The sequence below is a fragment of the Struthio camelus genome, chromosome 10, assembly GCF_040807025.1.
Source record: "Struthio camelus isolate bStrCam1 chromosome 10, bStrCam1.hap1, whole genome shotgun sequence".
NCBI classification, from domain to species: domain Eukaryota; kingdom Metazoa; phylum Chordata; class Aves; order Struthioniformes; family Struthionidae; genus Struthio; species Struthio camelus.
The window spans coordinates 4,466,785-4,487,412 of NC_090951.1; the positions used below are offsets into that span (position 1 = coordinate 4,466,785).

At 44.6% G+C, this 20,628-nt stretch overlaps 1 protein-coding gene across 5 annotated transcripts in view; it reads right to left on the minus strand.

Annotated features, from left to right (window-relative positions):
• The window catches only part of CRISPLD2 (cysteine rich secretory protein LCCL domain containing 2), a 34,710-nt gene extending 22,154 nt beyond the window's left edge, over positions 1–12,556 (minus strand). Inside the window, exons 1-4 of one of the 5 annotated variants that reach the window (XM_068955859.1) lie at positions 12,380–12,556; positions 11,182–11,228; positions 6,550–6,882; positions 822–940 (exon numbers count right to left, since the gene is read on the minus strand). In XM_068955859.1, coding sequence (XP_068811960.1) covers positions 822–940; positions 6,550–6,792 — 362 coding nt within the window. In that variant the 5' untranslated portion in view covers positions 6,793–6,882; positions 11,182–11,228; positions 12,380–12,556. The other 4 variants (XM_068955858.1, XM_068955857.1, XM_068955860.1 and 1 more) reach the window with 4 other exon arrangements.
• Between the last annotated feature and the right edge of the window lie 8,072 nt (positions 12,557–20,628).

The following is a 20,628-nucleotide window of genomic DNA, read 5'->3' on the forward strand; positions in this document are numbered from 1 at the left end:
AACCACTCTACTTTCCAATCATTATTTAATTCTGCCAACAAAAATGGGCCCAATTTTTATATCAGGCTAATTTCACACCAGCAAATTTCCATTGCTTTCAACCAAGTTCTACCTGATTCACAACAAGCGTAACTTCATTTCAGCTCATTAGGTTTTCAGAGCACAAACAAAACATTTGCTTTGCAAAGCAGGCTTAACCTATAAACACTTTTCACCACGGTGTGGAGAGGCAAAGCCACTTGGAAGCTTTAACTTAATCATTCTTAGCCAGGATACCAACCCTAGGTTAAAAACTTTCCCCAGAAGGACAAAATAAAACGTGGAGTGGTAAAGAGTAAAGAGAAACTAGCAGCTGGATATATATCTATGGGAAATACAGTGAGAGACATTCAAAAGATCTATAGCAATGAGTGGTGAACGAGCAGTAATATCCAGACATTGTTTCTGAGAGATTTCAGTTGGTTCTCAGTGTGCTGCCAGAAGCTGTCCCCGAAACAGCAGATTGAGGACCAAAGGCGGTGGGTTCAATAGCTGTTCTTCTCAATGGGCGTGAGTGACCTTAGGCACGTCATGACCTGAGATTTAGATATATGAAGGAACCAGAATCAGAGCTGGCTTGCTGGGAATAGTCAGCTGAAGGGCACTGCAGATGTCTTTACTGTCCCCCTTTCACTGAAGTAATAGCAGTTATTGCTCCTCACCTTTTCTCCTGTCTCCCCAGCACCCTGTTAAGCAACAACCAGGCAAACCTTTTACTCTGCCTCTCAGGGAGGATCCTTACATTACTTTTTGCGATTAGCTTGTGGCTTCCCAGCTCTTACCTGCCCCAGTGAACCGCCAGGTTCTGTCCAATTGACCTGATGAGGACACTAGGCCCGTGGTCCCAGATGCACTGCTGAGCCCAAGCATGGGCCGATCTTTCCAGCTCATCATCCCAAGTCTGTGGAGGGTGGGGAGAGAAAAAAAACAGGTCAGTTTTTCCTCTCAAGCTTATTAGGTCAAGAGAGTCAACCAACAGCAATTAGTGGAGGAAGAGAGACTAGATCACAGCTCACCATTGGTGTCTGGCCTATTGTTGCAAAATCATCATATTTTAATTGACGTGCCCTGACCTGAGAGCAAAATTCTCAAGAAACCCCCCTGCTACAGAAACGGATGGCGCAAAATAGCCTATTTTTGTACTGCTTGATGCTATGCTTCTTTGGAGATGATTGGCATAGAATAATAGAAAACAGACCTGTCAGGACCTCCAGAACTCATCTAGACCAGCCTGAAATATAATAAGACATTCTCGGCAGGTGCTTTTCTAATCTTAAAAAAAAAAAAAAAAACTCAAAACAAAAAAACAACACACACACAGATGACAGAGATCCCAGTGCTTCCTCATGCAGTCTATTACTCAGATCTTCAGGACTTCCAACATGCTGTGAGGTAGTTATGGCATGATTTTCCAGCCTTAATGTCAGGGCATTTCCTGGCTTACCCGTTAAATCATAATTTCAGCAATGGGGATACTCCTGCACTTCACTATGGCCACAGCTGGATATTTTTGGCCCAACTTCCCAGCAAGTGACAACTATGTAGTTACCATGCCTGCGTGGGCCTCAGTCTCCCATCTCGCTGTCTCTTCCCTGAACGCCTTGCGAGTCCTCTGATGGATGCAGTCAAATTTGACAGAGGCAGCAAAGCGTCAGAGCTATTAAGCTAGTATCACTTTTATTAACACAGGCAGGTCAGAAAGCAACAGATCCCTCTAGCATTCTCACTGAGGGAAAGGCATCCGCGTGAGATCAGTCCTCCCTGAATATCACCCAGTTATAATCCAAATTAGAGCTCAAATATGTCACAAAGGCAAATAGGAAACCAGGCTTCTTGGTTCCAATACCCAGGGGCGTATTTGTTTTAAAGGCTAGACTTGTTGGACCTGATAGATAGTGCACTGACTTCATTGTTTAATTACTGGCAGCTGGTCTATTCAGAAGAGTCCTAAAAGGATAATTTATTGGGATTAAAACGTTGCTACACATTCCTACAAATAAAAACGAAGAGAAGAGAGGCCTTGTAATGTGCTTCCAGTTCATTCACGTGCCAATGTAAGATTATGTCCTTTCTGGACATTTGCCATCATAACCAGCTGACTTTTCAATTTCCATCTTCTCCAGAAGAAAAGCAACTTCTGGTCTCAAACATATCAGAGGACCTATCAGAGCCCATTTAAAGGGCTGGAGGGCATTGAGGCTCTCAAGTACATTGTAAAAACACTGAGTGCTTATGCTGAATAAGTATCTGAACATGGCCTCAGGCAGCTGTAACTGGGATAGGGAATGACCACATGTCTCTGGCCAGGAGAGCAGAAAAATGCAGCGTCTCCTGGAACTCGGTACGTCTACGCTATCTTCGGAAGGCAAACATGAACTCATCGAACTGAGCTAGCAACCCAGACCTCCGAGAACAGCTTATCATTAAACATGCTCAGCAACCCAAATTCCAGCAACTGTCCAGAGTTACTCCAGGCTTATTAGCTTTGCTTTGAACTGACCAGTGGCCAAGTAAATTCACGTCAGTCTGCAAAAACCTGTGTGGACACAGCTCTGAAACAGAGGGGATAAAATCATTTTCCATTTCAGCTCCCTGACGATATATGGGATCTGACCCACCGCACACATTCTCAAACCTGTATTTAGAGCAGACTATTGCCATTGTGCCTAGACAAACAGCTTTTTGTGGTCTCCCGCTTTCTGCACCCGGCAATGACCAGCCACAAACCTCCTTTCAATCCAACACGTAAGCCGCAAAAACTCTCCCAAGATTTTATGCGCAGCTAGTACTTCAGGCTTTCTAGTAGAGCATTATTCCCTGCAGCCTCAAAGGCAGACATGTTCCAAATTTCCTAATTTAATGCAGAGACATTATGAGCAACAGACCATTAAATGGAAATTGATGTGAACATATGTATTACATCTTCCTTTGATGCCTATGGAATAAATGAACACGGACAAAAGATACTCAATAGACAACTGGGAATAAGCTATGTCTTTGCATGGCTTTGTGCTTGATGAGTAGAGAAGCTAATTTCTGCAGGAATCAGATTACAAAGCCACCTCATTTAAATTAGAGCTGTTATTTGTTTCTTGCTTCTCAGACATGCATGTGGTCAGGAGACCGGACTTATTTCAGGGCAATAAATATATCAAAGAAATGGATTTCAGACTCTCTCGGCTATGCTTGCAAGAATGCTTTATGCCAATATTCAAAGCACTATCTAGGAAGAACATTGAAGCCAGAGCTGCAGCATCTGTCTGTGCTCAAGGTCTTAAATCCATTCTGTGACAATTGGGCAAAGCCGATGCTGGCTATTTGGAGGGTCCGAAGCACATGGCATAAAAGGATTCTAAGCATCAGGCTAAGTTTCTATTCACTTTTTCCTTCTTCGTGTTGAGGTTTTCTGTTGCCAGACTGCTGCAATCATAAGTAGCTACCTTGTTTGGAAAATACCAACCCAGTCTACATTAGTGAATTCTCAGCTAGAGGTTTTTAAGAGCCTATGGGAAAGTGTGATTCCAAGTGATTTAGTCAACAGATTCTCTTTTTTACCCTTGAAAAGCTGTAATGACCTCTGAAAGTACAGTACACACTCTATGTGTAATATACATGCATGGTGTACATACGCTATACTACAATTTGTAGGTTCAGATTTAATAAGAATGTATCCCAGAAGGAGTCTGTTTACTCACCGACTAGTTTGTAAAACTAACCCTAAACCTAGAATGCTATCTTAATTCACTCACGTTACAGTAACGGGGTTACTCTCTCATTTTTCTCCACAACTTCTAACAATCCTGGCAGTTTACTCTTACAAGTGGCGTGAGAGTTCAGGACTGACATACACTGGCAGAAGCTTGGATGTGCTTTGTTAACCCACACAAAATATTACCCCACCCTGACAAGAAAAATCCCCACCCTACAGTGAAGAGGATGGATGGGTACCACATACATGAAAATACACTATTTTCCTTCTAGAAACCTATACTGAGAACAGTTTCATTTTATCCAGCTTTCTTTGAGGCCTCCACATGAGGCAGGATTTCTGCCTTTCATCACTGCTAAAAGCCATCTGACTAAGCCATCTTAAAAGGTCAAAGGTGTCTTGGGAGCTATTAGATATTTTTCACTCCAGGTTCTTTAACAAGAAGTTTGTTTTGGTCTTGGCTCTAGTCCACTGCCATGACTACCATTATATAACCCAAACATACAATGGAAGTGTCAGTAATAAAGCTGCTATGTGGTTAAGGTAATTTTGTATTTGACCAACTTTATTATGAATATATGCACTGCTCACATCTGGTCTATAGCAAAGCTCGGAACTCATTTTCCATTAGCACTGAATACCAGGCCTAGCTCTGAATTAATTATAGTAGCCACCCAGCAAAACAGTTTCTTCCTCTGTTTTTTTCACTCCACTCTACCTTTATCTGCATGCGTATGTGATAATTCTTTTAATCTCTAGATAGGTCATGAAACTCACTGTGCTATTACTCTTTTATTAATAGCCTCCACTACCCAAAGTTCCTGCCGCAGTAGGTTTCTCTCTCCATTTCCTGGCACGTATTAGCTCCCTTTGCTACTTTAGGTCACTTAAATGTGTCAGATATAGAGCTGGGAGAAAGGACTTTCACAGGCAGCATTGGGAGGTTGGTGGCCAAGAACACGTTCTACCCACTTATCCAAGAATTAGCATCACACGTCACCTGTGACATTCCCCACCGGTACCGAAGGAAAAGAGAAAAGTTCATCTACAGCGCTAAAGACAGACCATTCTCTTAAACAAGTCCAAATGGGAAGTGTCCTATGCAGAACAAAGGATTAAAGTGAAATTCACGTTCAGAATATACACAGCGTTTTCAAGTAATATTGGGTAAACACGAATACATGAAAGACTGATTATAGCGCTTCCAACTAGCACCATTTTATACTCAGCTTCTTTCTTCACAGTATATAAGGCTCTTTCATTTGCCCTAAATCGCCCATAAAACCACTAGAAAAGCACACTGAGCAAAGACAAACATAAAAGAGTAACCATGCTGGATGAGTAAATAGCAGTCGGCCAGTGGACATTCCGCAACTGCAGCCCTTTCAGATCCTCAAAGCCAACAAAAATACATTTGGCTTTCTCATGCTTTGTGTTTACTTTCTGGAAATTAATCAAATCACCTCTTCTCTGGCAATATGTTACAGGGAGCCAGCAGGATAATGTAATAGCCAGCTGAGAGAGGGAGAAACAAAGCAACAGTTCTTAGAAAGGCATGCGATTTCTGACAAAATTGGGAGCAGGGTGAATACTAACATAAACCGATTAATAAGCAATTGTCCCTTCTTACTGTCCTCTGCTCTCCCTTGCCTTTTCCTTTTCCCTAAAACCATAAAAGATAGACCTTTCCATTTGCAGCATTCATTTCAACACATAGTAACAGTTGGCAAACAATCCTAAATTATATTTAATATACTATTTCTTTTACCTTTTAAACATGGTCTTAACAAATCATTAATCATCTAATCTGTCAGCAGCAGCACACAGTTGAAGTCAGGTTAGTTTCTGTCATAACCATATTTGCACACTGGGAAAAGGCACAGAAAATATTATTTGCCTACATCATTTTCTGGCCCCACAATATTTTGAAGACATCTCAAAAATAGCTCAAAGTAGGGTCTCTGGCATCATGTAAAAAAAACTATTCATCTGAATTGTTGATGGTAAAGGCATACTTCATACTCCCACTTTAATGTTCTCCCTCTGAAGTGGGAGAATACATCGACCAAACTTTTATTTTGGTTCCTCGCGCTGCAAAAAGCCGATAGCACTACCTATCCGCCTACCCTTGAACTCCACCAGAGTCTTTTCAATGAGTTCCATGGATTGAACTTATTTGCAGATGGATATATTCCATGCCATATTCCTTATGACCTGCTTGACTAAGGTGCCAAGCAGACTGCCATTAGTCTTAGGAAGACTTGGCTCGCATTGATAATCTGTGGTCACCAGCATATCATAAAGCTACAGGTGCTACCTTCAGTGTTAGGCAGTAGCTGATAGCACCCCAAAGTTGCCCATCATTTGTCTACTCTGAGCAGACTGTGATGATCCAAAACACCAGGCACAATGCTCTGACAGAGAGTGGGTTAAACACCATGGAAAATTTGATGCTTTTACGACATTAAGGTAATGGAACAACCTGCTAAGGCAGGCTATGGAATTGCCATCACTGGAGATACATTCAGGGCAAGCCTAGACGGTATTTTATGAATAATGGAACCAGTTCTGAAACTATGTAGTAGATGGACGAGATGACCCAGTAGTGGTCCTTTCCAACCAAAGCAATCCAATGATCTAAAGCATCATTCACTGTGGACTGAAATTGCTCCAAGAAACCTCTTGAGAAAAACTTATTTCAGAGGAAATTGGCTACAATGCTTTCACCATAAGGGAAACTAAAATGAAGTTTAAAAAAAAAAAAAATTGTAATAAAGTCAGGTATCAGGAGCTCAACTCACCATATATTCCATGTTAGAGGCCGATGGATAAACTTGACCTCTTAATTTATTGTGGAGCATCAATATCTCCTGTCTGTCTGAAAATAAAATGGCTCTCTTGGATCTGGCATGAGGTTCCGCATCCTGATATTTACTCAAAATGCTCTCCAGGTGGCTTGAATTGGGCAAAATAAAACATTCAGCTGCATTTGTCAGAAGCAGGAGACATCCAAGAGGAAAGATCCAAGGCAGGGCAGGATTCATGGCTGAAACAGAAGCTGGCAAAAATGGAGATAAAGACGATGGATGTGTTTTTCGGTTGCCTTGCAAGGACGTCTAGCGCTCAGTTCTGGCCTGGAACGGGAGGAGACAGAAAATCAGAATAATGCCAGAGAAACTCGCCATGCCCATGACCTCCAAGGGTGCCACACAGCTCAGATTTTTGCATGAGAAAGAGTAATACAAACAAAACCAACCAATTATTGCTTATCTCAGTTACGGGAAGACCTATACAACTCCATAAGCGATGGGAACTCAGTTTATTGTGTTACCCTTTACTAACCCCTTGCTCAGCTTTTAAGATATGTTTGACCTAGATCTTCCCGGTACCTCCCACAGCTTTTACCAGCTACATGAGCAATCACAGGGACTTCAAGGACCTGCAGATGAATTAGCCATGCAAAAGCTTTTCAGGTGAGGCTTGTCCCTCATGCCTACATGGGAGGAAAGAGGACCGAAACCACGCCATGTATCTTCTGCGATGGAAATTTGACAGGATGCAGCAAAACCCCACCAACATTGCACTGGGAGTGACGGTTCGTAGATTGCCTCAGGCACAGCGGCAGAGGTGGGCGCTTTCTCCTCCAAGCGTGCCGAGCTGCAGCCATCACCCAACAACGTCCAGGAGCTCTAAGTAATCCCAGCTCCAAGTTGCGTCCCTTCACAGGTGGGAAAGGGAGACATTTGCATCTATTTTCCCAAAGCGGAGAGCAGATATGAATAAAAGGGAAAGCAAATTCCCCGGTAAGCCAAGTGGCAGAGGTCAGACATGAGCAAGAGCTATTTCAGAGGCCCGGGCCTGCCAACACGCTCCGCGAGAGCAGCTGCCAGACTCCCAAAACATAGCTGTTTATGTGAAATGTCATCGTCATGCCGAACGGTCAGAATTGCTGCTGGCGAATGACGCACCAGCACGCTCCCACTGACGCTGCCGGGCCGCCTTACGGCGAGTGGAAGAGTAGCCAGGGGGAAGAGTTATAATGGATTAGGAGAGGAGCCAGAGCGCCCTGGCTCCTCAGCCGGGAGATCAGGCATTCCCACCCGCGCTCCGTCACCGTGGGCATACCCGGCCCGAGAGTTGCTCTTGCTTATACAGCTGCTGACAGCTGATGGTTTGAATGCCTGGGCTGAATTTAATCCCCGTCCTCTCCCTGCGAGACACGTGCGCCATAGTCCTCCTGCTCTGCCTGTCATTTCCAAACAGCTCCTCCCTTCCTCACCCCAACTTTTCAGTCTAACAAGACTTGTGCATCTCGACTAGTCCTCTTTGGATCACGAGCCTTTCAAGAAGGAGGTCTTTGCTGTTGCATGTCTCTACAGCACCTAATGCTCTTTAAGTGGGATCCCAGAGCTACAAGAACAGCATCAATTCATACGGAGCAAGAAACATCTGTACAGCACGTTGAGGACAAGGTGAGCACATCTCTCTCCTCAAGCCTGAACTTTGGAACAAGATTCCCCATCGCTGTCTTTACTATTAGGTGAGGATCTAGCTTTGAAAGCACTGTCAAAAGACATATGTATAGTGGCAGGAAATAAAACCTAGATTAGCAGGAATTATTCTAAAAGTTTCAGCCCTGTGACTTGGACATATCAAGTCGGAACTACTTCTAACCTGGCAAACGTGGTAAAACCTTTCCAGCTTCCAGCTGTCACCCCCCAGCAGGAAGTCACAAATCCCCCGGTTGCCCAGACCTGGCACAGCAGCAATTTGCTGGGAAGCACGAAGGTACTGTGCGTAGGTGTGCAGCCCCCCAAACTCCAAGACCATTCAGAACCTCCCAAAAATCTGTAGGGCATCTACACAAAAGAGCACTAGGTCCTCTCTGAGTTTTTCCTGAGTGTAAAAAGGCTGAACGACAGCCAGGAGCCTTTAGTCTCCAGGCAGAGCGTTAAGCCTTTGCTTGGACAGAACAAAGCAAGGATATAATTTGCTAAATTTTAGGCAACCTCTTTTCATCACTTGCTGTTTTGCAGAGCAAGTATAACACACAAGCCTTGTCCCCGGCTCAAGGCACACCTGAAAGACAGGACACGCAGTTGCCTCAGGGCAAACACTGCTTTAACCTCATCCTCTTCTCCGACCTGTTTGCTGGCATTTGCCTCCCCGAAAGCAGGAGCCCAACTTGCTAACCTGGCTGCAGAGGGGGAAGGGAGACAAAACGAGCTGCTGCTTTTGTAGACTGTCTGACCCAAATTCAGGGAACAATCCCTACTTTGAGACACTTCCCTAAGAGTTTAAAAATAGATGCTGTGCCGCAGCCGTTTACAATGTGGCCATTTAGCACCAGCGGCTTTAACTGCTGCCTGCTCCGTAGGCAGAGCGGGCAGAGACAGACCGCTCACATACGCTGCAGTTATACCCCTGCGCTTGGACGCCTGCCCTTTTCTAAATAGGAGCCGTATCCACCGCCCATTTAAGGCGAACACTGAACTTACAGAAAGCGCAGCCTCCAAAATCAGCTCTAACATCCGAAAGCGAATCTGCCCCGCTCATCGCTACGCAGCGGAGCCGACGGCGTCTCGCCTCGACAGCCTGTCGAAACTGCACAACAGATGCCGCCTCCTTCCTCGGCATCTTCTTCCCTGGATCTCGCTGGAGGGCGAAGAGATATCAGCAGCTCTCTAAAATTAGGCTACCTTGGCACTATCTTCTCTTCCACTTTGGCTTCAGCGTGCAGGCCCTCGTCTCCGCCTTTGGGCCAGGTAGGGAGATGCTTTCTCCGCCTTTGGGCCAGGTAGGGAGATGCTTTCTCAGCATCCAGAGAAAGGACGAAATCAGTGCACAGGTCAGCGAGCAAAGAGCTGCCTGGCCATTTTAATTGAAACCAGCAGATAGATGCTTATGATTTCAGCAAGCTCTCATTGAATTCAGACATCCCTCCATTTGCCTCTCTTAATATCCTCATGCCCAGGTGCAACGAAACACTCAGACATAAGTTAAAGCTAAGCGAGTCTGAGCGTCCTGCAGAGCCGCAGCAATGCCCCAAGGTGCATTAGAAATTCCTCTAATTAGGGCAGATTGAAAGCGTATTGCTTTTGAGTTGGGTTTTGATATTATTCAGGGAAACTTATCAGCTGACAGTCAGCTGAGCAAGTTTCTACTGTTATTTCAAGAGTCCAAAGGAAGCATTAGTGCAGCCTCGCTCTAAATCCACGAAGCTCTCGATATTGCTGCCAGGTAAACATCTGGGAGCGATCAGAAACGAGTGAGTCGGCAGAAAGCGACTCCTGAATATCCTCCGCAGTGTGTCATAAGGGGACGAAGGGGAGGCATTCTTCTGAAGTCTGAGGAAGTTAGAAAACGGCACTGGACTTTGAAAAAAGGTTATTTTTAGAAAGCTATTTCCCAGACTAATGGATGGTGTCTGGATTTCACAGTAAGCAGAAGAGTTGGTAACGTTTAAAAGCTGGCATGGAGCATTGCCTGCTAAAGCCACATGCAGATACACTTCTGCGTTTGATTGTATCCTCGCTTCACCCTAATACCTTGCGGCTATTGATCTTTCACTGGCTTGCTGATTAAGCATGAGAGAGGGTCTTTACCCCTTGGTTATGGATGACATTTGTAGCAAATACATCCAAGGCCCTGTGATGTTATACATGGAACAAGCAGACGATGCCAGAAAACGCGGGAGTTAGCACAGGATGCCAGCAAAGCCGAGGGGATTTAGCCTGGGATCAACTTCTAACCTGAGCAAATAAATTCAGTGATAAAGCCCCAACATACTTCAGGCATTAAACCGTAGCTCATCTATTTAATCAGGATGTACACATTTAAAGCTTTAAAGAATTGCTGTGTTGGCTTCAAAAAAAACATACATAGGGTATAATCGTTTGCTCCGAGTGCACTAAAGATCCGGCATCTTCAAGGCCGTGGACAAAAAGGCCCAGATCTTTCATTATCATCCACTCCAACAGACCTCGAGTGGGTGAGTTTCTATGTAAAAAACACTAAAAACCCACTAGTAACAGACACAACATGTGACACCACCACTAAATTCCTTTTGATTGAATTTTTAGAGCAGACTTGCATAAACACATCGCTCCTTGGAGATGACTAGATGTTTCCATAAGTAGCCAACTATTAGAGACTGCTACAGCATCCCTTAGACATTTTCTGTCTGTGTAAAGTCTGCTCCTGTACTTATAAGCTCTTCCCATTCATTCAAGATTAATGTTCATTAATCTTGCATTAGTTGCTATGAAGAACACATAAACGAAGTTCAGACAGCGTTGTGCTATTTCATAGCAGGCACGCAACTTTTTGCAAAAGTTACTAAAATTCTGCATACCAAATCAAGGCATTTCTTGCATACACATACACACACACAAAACCACATTTCAGAAATAGGGTCTAGAACTTGCACTTACCTTACTGAGCACTTTCAAGTCCTCAGGAAGTTGCAGCTGCTCCAAGCCTGCTTGTGGAAAATAAATTATGTATCTAAAATATTCAAACGAGCACGGGGAGAGGATGAAATAAGCCTTAGGAGGTGCAAGGAGCGCACGGTCTCAGCTCAGCAGCTCGTCTCACTGTGGTCTCACAGAGCTCCCCAGTGGTATTTATGCTCTCCAGGCAGCGGACAGCCCTGGATCATCCTGTTTGGCATCAGGCCTGGAGTATTAATGAAGGGAAGGGGAAAAAAAAAAAGAAAAGGAAAAAGAAAAGAAAAGGAGGCAGGAGCGAGGAGCAAAGGGGTGTCACTTCAGATCTCGGAGCAGTTCAGACAGTCATTGGGGCTAAAAAAAAAACTAGGATCGTCCTCCCAAAGGCTGTAATGCAACACCCGGGGAGGGGGAGAGGAGGAGGAGGAGGAGACAGGGGAGAGGGAGCGCAATCAGATGATCATATAAAAGGGTTTTCTTCTTTGCTTTCCCCGGCAGTGGAGTTTTGGGCTCAGCTTGGGCAGCCCTTCGGGGAGAGCGGGTGCGGAGGAGCATCCCCGAGGGCTCGCGGGGCGGGGGGATGTCTGATGAGCTTTAGGAGGGAAGGAGAATTCAAGGAAGGAAATTTCTGCAAGGGACAAAAACCCAGCTGTCTCCTATCGGCTGCCAAGCTGGCCATTTCTCCCCGGCGGGGTGGCGCTGCCCCTCTACCGAGGCGGGCGATCAGCTCTGCCCCCTCCGTCCGCCTGAGCCCCGGGGGATGCTCCGTCTGCGGCAGCGGAGGGAGCCCGTCCCGGCAGCCGCTCTGCCGCCCGCTGCTGCCCGGGCACCATCGGGGGTCTGGCACCCGGGGAACCTCGATCGCATCCCCTTTTCCAGGGCTGGGCGTTTGCTGGAAGACGGGAGATTTATTACCCGCTGCGGTTTGTTTCCGAAGCTCGCCTGGCACTGACGTTCCCAAAACACACACACACACACACACACACACCAGCCCCGCTGCTTTAGCATGACCGAGCGAACCGCGAAGAATAAGGAAAAGGAAAAAGATAGCGAAGTATCTGGGCAACGCTCACCGCTTCCAAAGGGTGGCTGACGCCCCGAAAGCCCCGGCGCTGCTTCTGCATTGAGCCTTGTGCCCGCGTTTGCAATTCCACGCGTGTTGTTGAAATACGGTTTTGCTCACCGTAAAAGGAAACAATTGAGCAAAAGGCAAGCTGAAAGATCCTCTTCTCGCCGTCGTCGTTTTTAATAAACGGAAAAGCCTGTATCATGAGCAAGGGCAGGAGTGTATTTCAGCAGCTCGGCTGCAGCGGCTCTGGCAGCCCGCAGCATCGATGAAACATGAGACCGAGTTTCTGGCGGGGACAGAGGCGAGAGCGGAGCAGGCCTGGGCACGGCGGGGCGGCTGGACGCGATGGGACATCGCGGGGGCCGAGCCGGGACGCGGCTCGCGGTCCAGACCCGCGCAAGAGCCGCGCCACCAACTCCCGGGGCAGCCTCTTTGCCTCCCCCTGCCCGGCCCAGGGACTTGAGATATCCATGGGAAGCAGCTATGATTTTTCCAAAAAATACTGTCCGCCCTTGTGTTTAAAGGTCTTGGGAAAAAAAGTCCTTCCATTCTTCCGAACAGTAAATATTAATTTCTTTAAGCAAAATAGTAACCGATTTTATTTACTGTTTACAAGAATGAAACTTGCAGGATATTCTTCCAAGAACTCACCCTTAACTGGCTTGCTTAAACCCAGCAGCCTTTAAAAAGCAGAACAACATTTATCAAAGTTGTTAAATAATGTATGAGTAAATAAGCAAAGATTGGAAGCTGATACAGCAAAGCCACATTGCAAAAAAAACAACCCCTCGTAAGTCACATCCACCAACACATCTCCGCTTATTTTATCTCTTACGCCGTTTTCCAAGGATAATTTTTCCAGGGGTAGCAGCCTTTCATCACCTGGGATATTTTCAGCAGTTTCTGGTCTGCATCTTTTCAAATAAACTGAGTCGCAGCCCGGGCACCCCAGACGGGGGTCCCGCAGGCAGCCCTGCTCACGCAGCTCCGTGCAGCTGCGAAGCTCTTTCTGGCGGCTCTCCTTCTGGGGCCACGCTCTCCCAGCTGTATTTACAGAATATTTCTCTTTACATCTGCGCAAACCGTGCATGCAAACTGACAACATACGGTCTCTCCTTGGTAACTGGCAGCTCTACCTTGCTAACAGCAATTCGCGGTAATTTGGGCGTCTCATCCCGAAGAGGCTCAGATGCCGCCACCAAGACGACACAAAAACTGGATCGACAGGAGGCTCTGCACCAGTTTGCTTTGAAATCACCGAACTACATCTTCCCCAGTTTTTCTTTCCCCTCTGATTTATTCTGGATCAACGACTTTTGCTGCATTTGCAGGACTTCATTACCCGAGAGATGCTGCATCCCCCAGCTTCCTAGTTCACTTCTAGTAACGAGTGACAGTCCCTGTGAATCATCCTTGTCCCGTAGAGGCCCAGGTCCCCGGGGAGTCTACTGTCCCCATCGCCAGTCCCCAAAGAAACCACATCCAGCTTTGGAGCACTGAGTCATCTGCCTCAAAAGGTGCTCTTCATGGGAATTACCAGAAAGATGAATTAGCTCATTTTAAATATTACGTACCAACACACAAATTATTTCCAGATCTTAGAGAAACTTGGCATTTTGCAATCTCCACAAATGCTCCTCTGGGGAATTAATCCCCATAGGATGGTCAGGGCTGTCTAAATTCTCCATCAACCCAGTTCCTGCTGCTTTACAAAGATTTGATTTTCCTTTTTTTTTTTTTTTTTTTTTTTTTTTTTAAATACACACCAGTACAGTTTCACCATACAAACCATACTCGGTATGTAGCTGTGTTTAGGGATGAGCGTAGCCTAGAATGAGGCAACTAAAATTACTGCTCATCATCTTGGAGCCTTTCTCGATATCAGGTAACCAGCGATACAGCACTTGTTGCCAAAACCCTTTTTTCCTACCTAGTTCCTCTGGTTTTGGCTCTAAAGCATCCAGCAGGGGCAGGTGCAGAAGGAAAGGGCAACTCCGTTGTCAGCCCATGGGGATGAACAGATTTAAAAACACGAGTCCAGTTCCCTATATATTTTAGGTGACTGCAATAGTATGATGATAACACAGATCACCGCAAATGAGTTAAGATGGGTGCCCAAACTGTGACATGTCCCATGACCACCTCCTTAAGAGTTTCATGAATTTATTCTTCCCTCCTGCACTGTGAATCTGAAACCAATGCCAGAAACAGGGTTGGAGGCACTTACTGTTGTTTGCAAATGTGACCGTGACCGCTTCAGAATTGCTTCGAAACCTTCAGCTAAACTCCCCTTCCCTGCTGGTTAAAGAGCAATTGTAGCTGTTAGTGAACGAGTTTATTCACTTCGTTTTGTCTTGAGTCAGCAGTTTCAGGTCATACATTTGACCAAAGCCAAAACAATCAGAAGTTACTTTTAATCATCCAGGGTTATTACTGTCTTGATTATAACTTCTCAATTTCATATGTGGTAAAAGCCACATAAAGCGGGCTGCATACATAAGTACATATTAGAAGAGAAACCTTTTAATGTAATAGCCAATGAATAGGAATAAAGACCGATTTCACTATTTCATGCCTAATTGAATGTGCAGACAGCTCGTCTTGATTTTTGACTCAGACTAAATTCCACTCTATTTTCTATTCAAATATTAGCTCAGCAAGAACAGCATTGCGCCGATGTGCAAGGGCAAATCGAAGAACCAGGGCTATGGACTCACATCAGCAGTACTAATTACGTATTACTATTCTTGACTCTTTCTCTAGAAAAGAGGGAGCATAGGTGGAATAACATGGATAAAGCAAACCAGTGATAATAGGAAACACACAGAAACTTGGCTTCAGTTGTGGGCCGTAAGAGCGTAATGCAGAAAAACAGCATCCCATGAGCTGCTCTGGACGGGCCCTGAGCAGCCACCAGCATGCACACGAGTATGTTGTTTCAGCCCTAGAGCTGGCTCCCTCAAAGCAACTTGGTTGCTTCCTTAAAACATCATGGTTGAAGCTGACGGTGATCAATGGACAAGCGTGGCAGGAGTCTGGGTCCTGTTGAACACGCAGGGCAGCAGCATCCTTTCTTTCAGTGCCCACCTCCTTGCCCCTCCTGCCTCCCCTACTGCATCAGCTTCTAGGAGAAGATGATGCAGTAGAGGTGGCCAAAAAACTCCCACCGTATCTGCCCTGTCCTCCTGCAGGATAGGAGAGTAAGATGCTCCACTCTCTTAACCTTGTAGCACGAAACTGCCATGGCCTTGCACAGAGGCTGCTCCAGGGCAGGTGGGTTAACTGCAGGGGATAAAATAAGAAAAAGTCTGAATCACTGCCTGGAGTGAAAAGCAGGCGTTTAACAGATTTACTCTCAAATGCAGCTGATATTTGGCACTGTGAACCCCTATCTATTCTCTCTCTTCAAGGAAAACTATGTTCATGTCACCGCCATACCAACACCTCGGCAGAATTTGGTCCTTAAATCTTTTGTAATAAAGAACGTTTTCCCAGACTTCTAATCCGTTGATGATATGCAAGACGACAGCTCTCCACAAAGCCTCCCAAAGCCTGTCCTCTTTTGTCCGTGCTCAGATAAAAATTTAGGTCCGTAAGACAAAGAAATAAGCACACAAGGAGTAAAAATTTCAGAAAATTAATCACTTAATTTTGAGGTCATTGCTGACCATACAGCTAAGTACAAATGAAAAGTGAACAGCCAAAAACCACAAAAAAAGCCTCACTTCATTATTGCAGCTCTCCACATTTCCTGGTTACATCTGTAATGTGAGATGATGAAACACTGCAAAACTACTACTTTTTTTTTTTTTTTTAAATGAAGTATCCAGTACAGAAAATACAGTTTAGAAATATTTACCTGACTCTCATTTTCAGAGATTTTATCCCCCAAAAGAACAGGTGAATTGCAATCACAAGCTCTGTAACTGTAAGTTTGGCTGTGTATTAGCTAACATAAATTCCTTCTGAAATCTTCCAGGTCATTAAAATAACACAGAATAAAGCACACAATTGCCCGACTCCATTACCGTCTCAGCAACACCCAGTGCATGTAAAAGACAGGCTTTTCCTTTAAATTCAGAACAAGATGAAACTTGCAGTAGATTTACTGAGATCCTTGTCTGGCCTGGGTGTCCCCTGAAGTCTGGGAAGTAACTTTCGCAACAGCTTTAGAGCTGTAACAGCATCAAAGTCCTGCGTGCCACCACTGCCCTCTACCGCGGAGCTCCCAGACTCCTCGCTGTGGCCCGTGCTGCGCAGAGCAGTGGCTAACAAGTGCCATGGTCTCCTGGTGGCCTGCTTTCTTCAGAGCAGCAGGTTTGGGTTGCAAGCTGCACTGTCATCAGCCACATCCAGACCTATTTTGTTATGCAAAGGCTGGGGCTGCACTAGCACAGGCAGGGAGCTGGTAACACGGTCTAACAAAAACTGCAGATTTCTGCAGCTAGACTAGGATTGGCAACATTGGCTGCACCACCACAGCCAGCACTCCTGCTCAGAGAGAAGCACCGTGACATTTTCCATGACCTGAGGTGGTCAGGTCTCTGATTTTGTTCCTTCTAGCAACGTTCATAGCTTCAGCAATAGCTTGTCTTTACTTCTACATGGAGATCCCAGTTCGTGGCAGACTTCAAGAGGAGCATTATCAAATTTTTCCAGTCTTGGATCTCCAAGATGGTCTCCTATAACTGCAGCAGAGGACAAGAGTCTCCTTACAAGCAGCCCATTAGTGGCTGACTTTCTGTGGTGGAGAGGGCTGATTAGCTCCCCAGTCTTGCTCATCTTTCTCCCTCACTTCACCCACCAATTAATCAGAATATTTCCTGTCAATCATCCCCATCAGTATAAGTACATGTATCTAAATACAGGTCACTCAAGCTCTGTGGGCCTCAATTTCCCCATGGAAAATTGCAGCAGATAATTTTTTCCTAAAAATCATGTGCCTTTACAGTACTACTCTACAAATGACCGGTCCAGGTGGCCCTGTTATACAGGCGAACTTTGGTCGCTGAATCCCATAACCAACGTACTCACGCAAAGGCCGTAACAGAGCAACAGGTCCCGCAGCCAGCCTCCGAGAACGGGCCCGTCCACGGCATCTCCACTGTGGTCCTTCTGAGCATTTCTGCATCGCAGGCCCCGGGCTGGACAAAACACATTTATGAGACATGACAACGTGCAGAGGAAGATGACACAAGGCGAGCGGCTCGCTCACTGACACCCCGGCACGACAAACACTGTGTGAGCTGCTCAACCACCTTCCCAGAGCAGGGCAGCTTACTGCAACCTTTAAGGAAGCCTTTAAGCAGAGACCATGGACTTCTCTAATGCACACGTAAAGAAATTATTAAAACAAATCAGGAGATAAGTTTTCATGGTGGTGGGGGGGAGGGTAAAAAAAAACCCAAAACAAAAAACTGACAAAAAAAACTCCCTGTGCTTTTGACATGAGCTCATCCCATATGAAGATCTGGCATATGCCCTAAGATCTTTGTGATGCAACTTCCGAAGTTTCCAGTTTCAAAAATTTTTGGTCTTAATGTATGTTTTTAAAACATTTCTTAAAGCCTGGTTTAAAAATCATTAACAACCACCAAACTTTATGGTCTGTTGGTGTGCATTCATGGGGGATTTTTTTGATTTTTTTTTTTCTTTAAACATCTGTTGCAGACAAAGCAAATACTCAAAAGGCTACAAAATCCTCGTTTTGGAACAAAGGGAGGAGTTTAATACAGAAAATAAAAATTGTGGTTATGTGTTAATGTCAGACTGTTGCCACACACTTTTTACTTTTTTCCTTTGAGTAATACACTGCAGCTGACAGATTTTAGCAACAAGTGCATTTGTAATATCCTTAATGAAAAATTTAAAAAAGGTTAATACCATCTGAATAACTTCCATTTCATATTACCAGAAGATTTCAACACTTGCTTGCTACACTGGCAATTACTCATTGCCACTTCTTAAAAAATAAAAAATTGTAACCTGTTCATATCAAGTGAAACATAGGAATATGCAGAATCAGAGTGAATGTCGTTTTTACAGCAATGTTTCTAAGACCATCTGCTCCTCTTTTATAACTTTCTCTGATCCTTCAATATTTTCCAGTATGTCCTACTGACTTAAGGGAAGCTCCCAAACTTTATTTAGGAGGCAATTTTTGTAAGATGCCTATACAGGTCTCTTATGAACAGGACAAGTCTAGGTTTTACCTGCGACGCTTGGTTCCTCCTCTTCTGCAGGGGACGAAGCACAGAACATACATGAAAAGCTCTAGGAGCGCCCAGAGTCACAAAGGAACAGACTCGCACGTCTCAGTAACAAAAACCTGAGAGCAGAAAATATCAAACAGGATGCTCCTGGAATCAAGTCTATCAGGTAAAATGTGATTAAACTTTATTTTAAATACTGTAATATTTAATGCACCACCATTGACATATATAGCAATTAAATAGCTGGTCTCAGCAGAAGTACAAACACAGCTATAGGAAACAACGATACTAAAATCTCATTATCAGGCACCCGGATTTTCTTTCTCTCTCATCCTAGTCTTTGCTCCTTCCTCTCATCCTCTCTTCACATTTTGTTCCTTTTGAAGTTATTTCTGGTGTGCCAAAGTTCAGTCCAAACCCTTCCTCACCAGCAGGCATCCACTCCCCATCCAGCACTCTTGCTTTTGAAGTCGACAAGTCATCTAAAAGAGCAGAGAGGCGTTTCACTATTCGCAGGATGACTGACCTTCCAACGCAGCATTTCCTTTCCAAAAGGCAGCAAAAATAGACCTCAGTTAGCAAAAAGTTGAATTTTGTTTCAACACAAACCTGCCTCCCAAGTAATGGGGAAGGGTTGCAGGGCTGCTTGAAAACACCGCTGCACCCTCCCACCACCAAAAATAAAAGGATATACATGTTACTCCTTGATCCAGCAGGGCCCGGAAGCACGAGCAGGGCTACTGCATCCAAGGGGACCGTTCACATACTTTCAGGGTGTTCAAAGGACTCGATCTCTTGAGCTCTGGTTCTGCTTGTTCATTATTCATTCAGTTCCAGAATTGCCATGATTAGCATCACTGCAGGAAATTTTTGGGTCCACAAAGTTCATGGTTCAGCTTGAATCACCTCCCTGCAGCCTCTGGCTGCTCCTCACCTTTAAACCAAGAAACTTCTTTAAATGGCATCCTGAGGAGTTATTTGGGAGCTATGTATTGCACAGCCCTGGGAAGTAACCCCACAGCCATCTAGCGACACTTACTAACAACCATTAGAAGTGGAAGCATTCAGGCAAGTGCTTTTGGTATTAAATCATTCAGACTTTTTAACAAACGTTAAGACAGGATGAAAAGGGTATAGTAAGTCTCTAATGCCACCAACTTGTCACCACTGCGTTTTGTTAAACTTAGGCACTGAAATTCATCTTACTTGCAGGCGCATATAACACAGTACACTGGATAAATACTCAGGACTCATAACAAACCTACCTACACCCACCTAAGATGTCTTCAGAGATTTTTGTTAGGAAATTCTTCACCATTAAGAGTTCTCCTATTAGTGCAAGCATACAGTAACACAGGGTCCAGCTAGTTTCTACTAAACGCTCTTAGCATCCTGCCCACAACCTCATATCCACCTTTTTTGAGTGGCTGACTTCAAAATTCACCAACCATCTTGTCAAGTCAAAACCAAAGTCAATTTCAAGGATCAGGTATCAAGTAATACTTCAGTTACTGATCATCGGCAATTTTATCTTGTAGGCTACAAAACTTGGTTTGCAGTTAATGCTCATTTTCTTTCATGCTACCATGACTGTCATTACAAGGTAAGAGCAGCTAAATGAGACTGCAGTATGCTTAGCTATAAGAGTCACGCGGACTCTTAAATGGTCCCAGCGAAGGCAGAAAAAGCATATAAGCCTCCTGAGAAGAGCTGATTGTTCAAAATGTACTGTGTTATAATTGTACCGGTATTCGATGCGTTCTGTTAAGCCTATGTTACCAGGAATGTAGCTTTTCACAATCCACTGGAGATGTGGGTAAATACCAGACGAACACTGTTCCTCTTCTAGCCACAAGGAAAAAAAAAAAATTTGCAGTACATAAAACAATTTCAACCAAGGTGCAAGATCCTTAAGTATGTATTTCTCCAACAGATTTCAGGCAAGACAAGAGCTCACCCCAGTGCACTGCAGCCTCTTCTGAAACAGATTAACATCTCCAAATTGATGCTATAAGGCACATATAGACATTTAACCCAACACTCAAAAGGATTATTCTTTTGTGTTTGGACAAATACCTAATATCCTTTAAAAAAAAAAGTAACAAAGGAAAACACTTTGGAAATAATTCTTATTTTGGTTTTATAGCACTT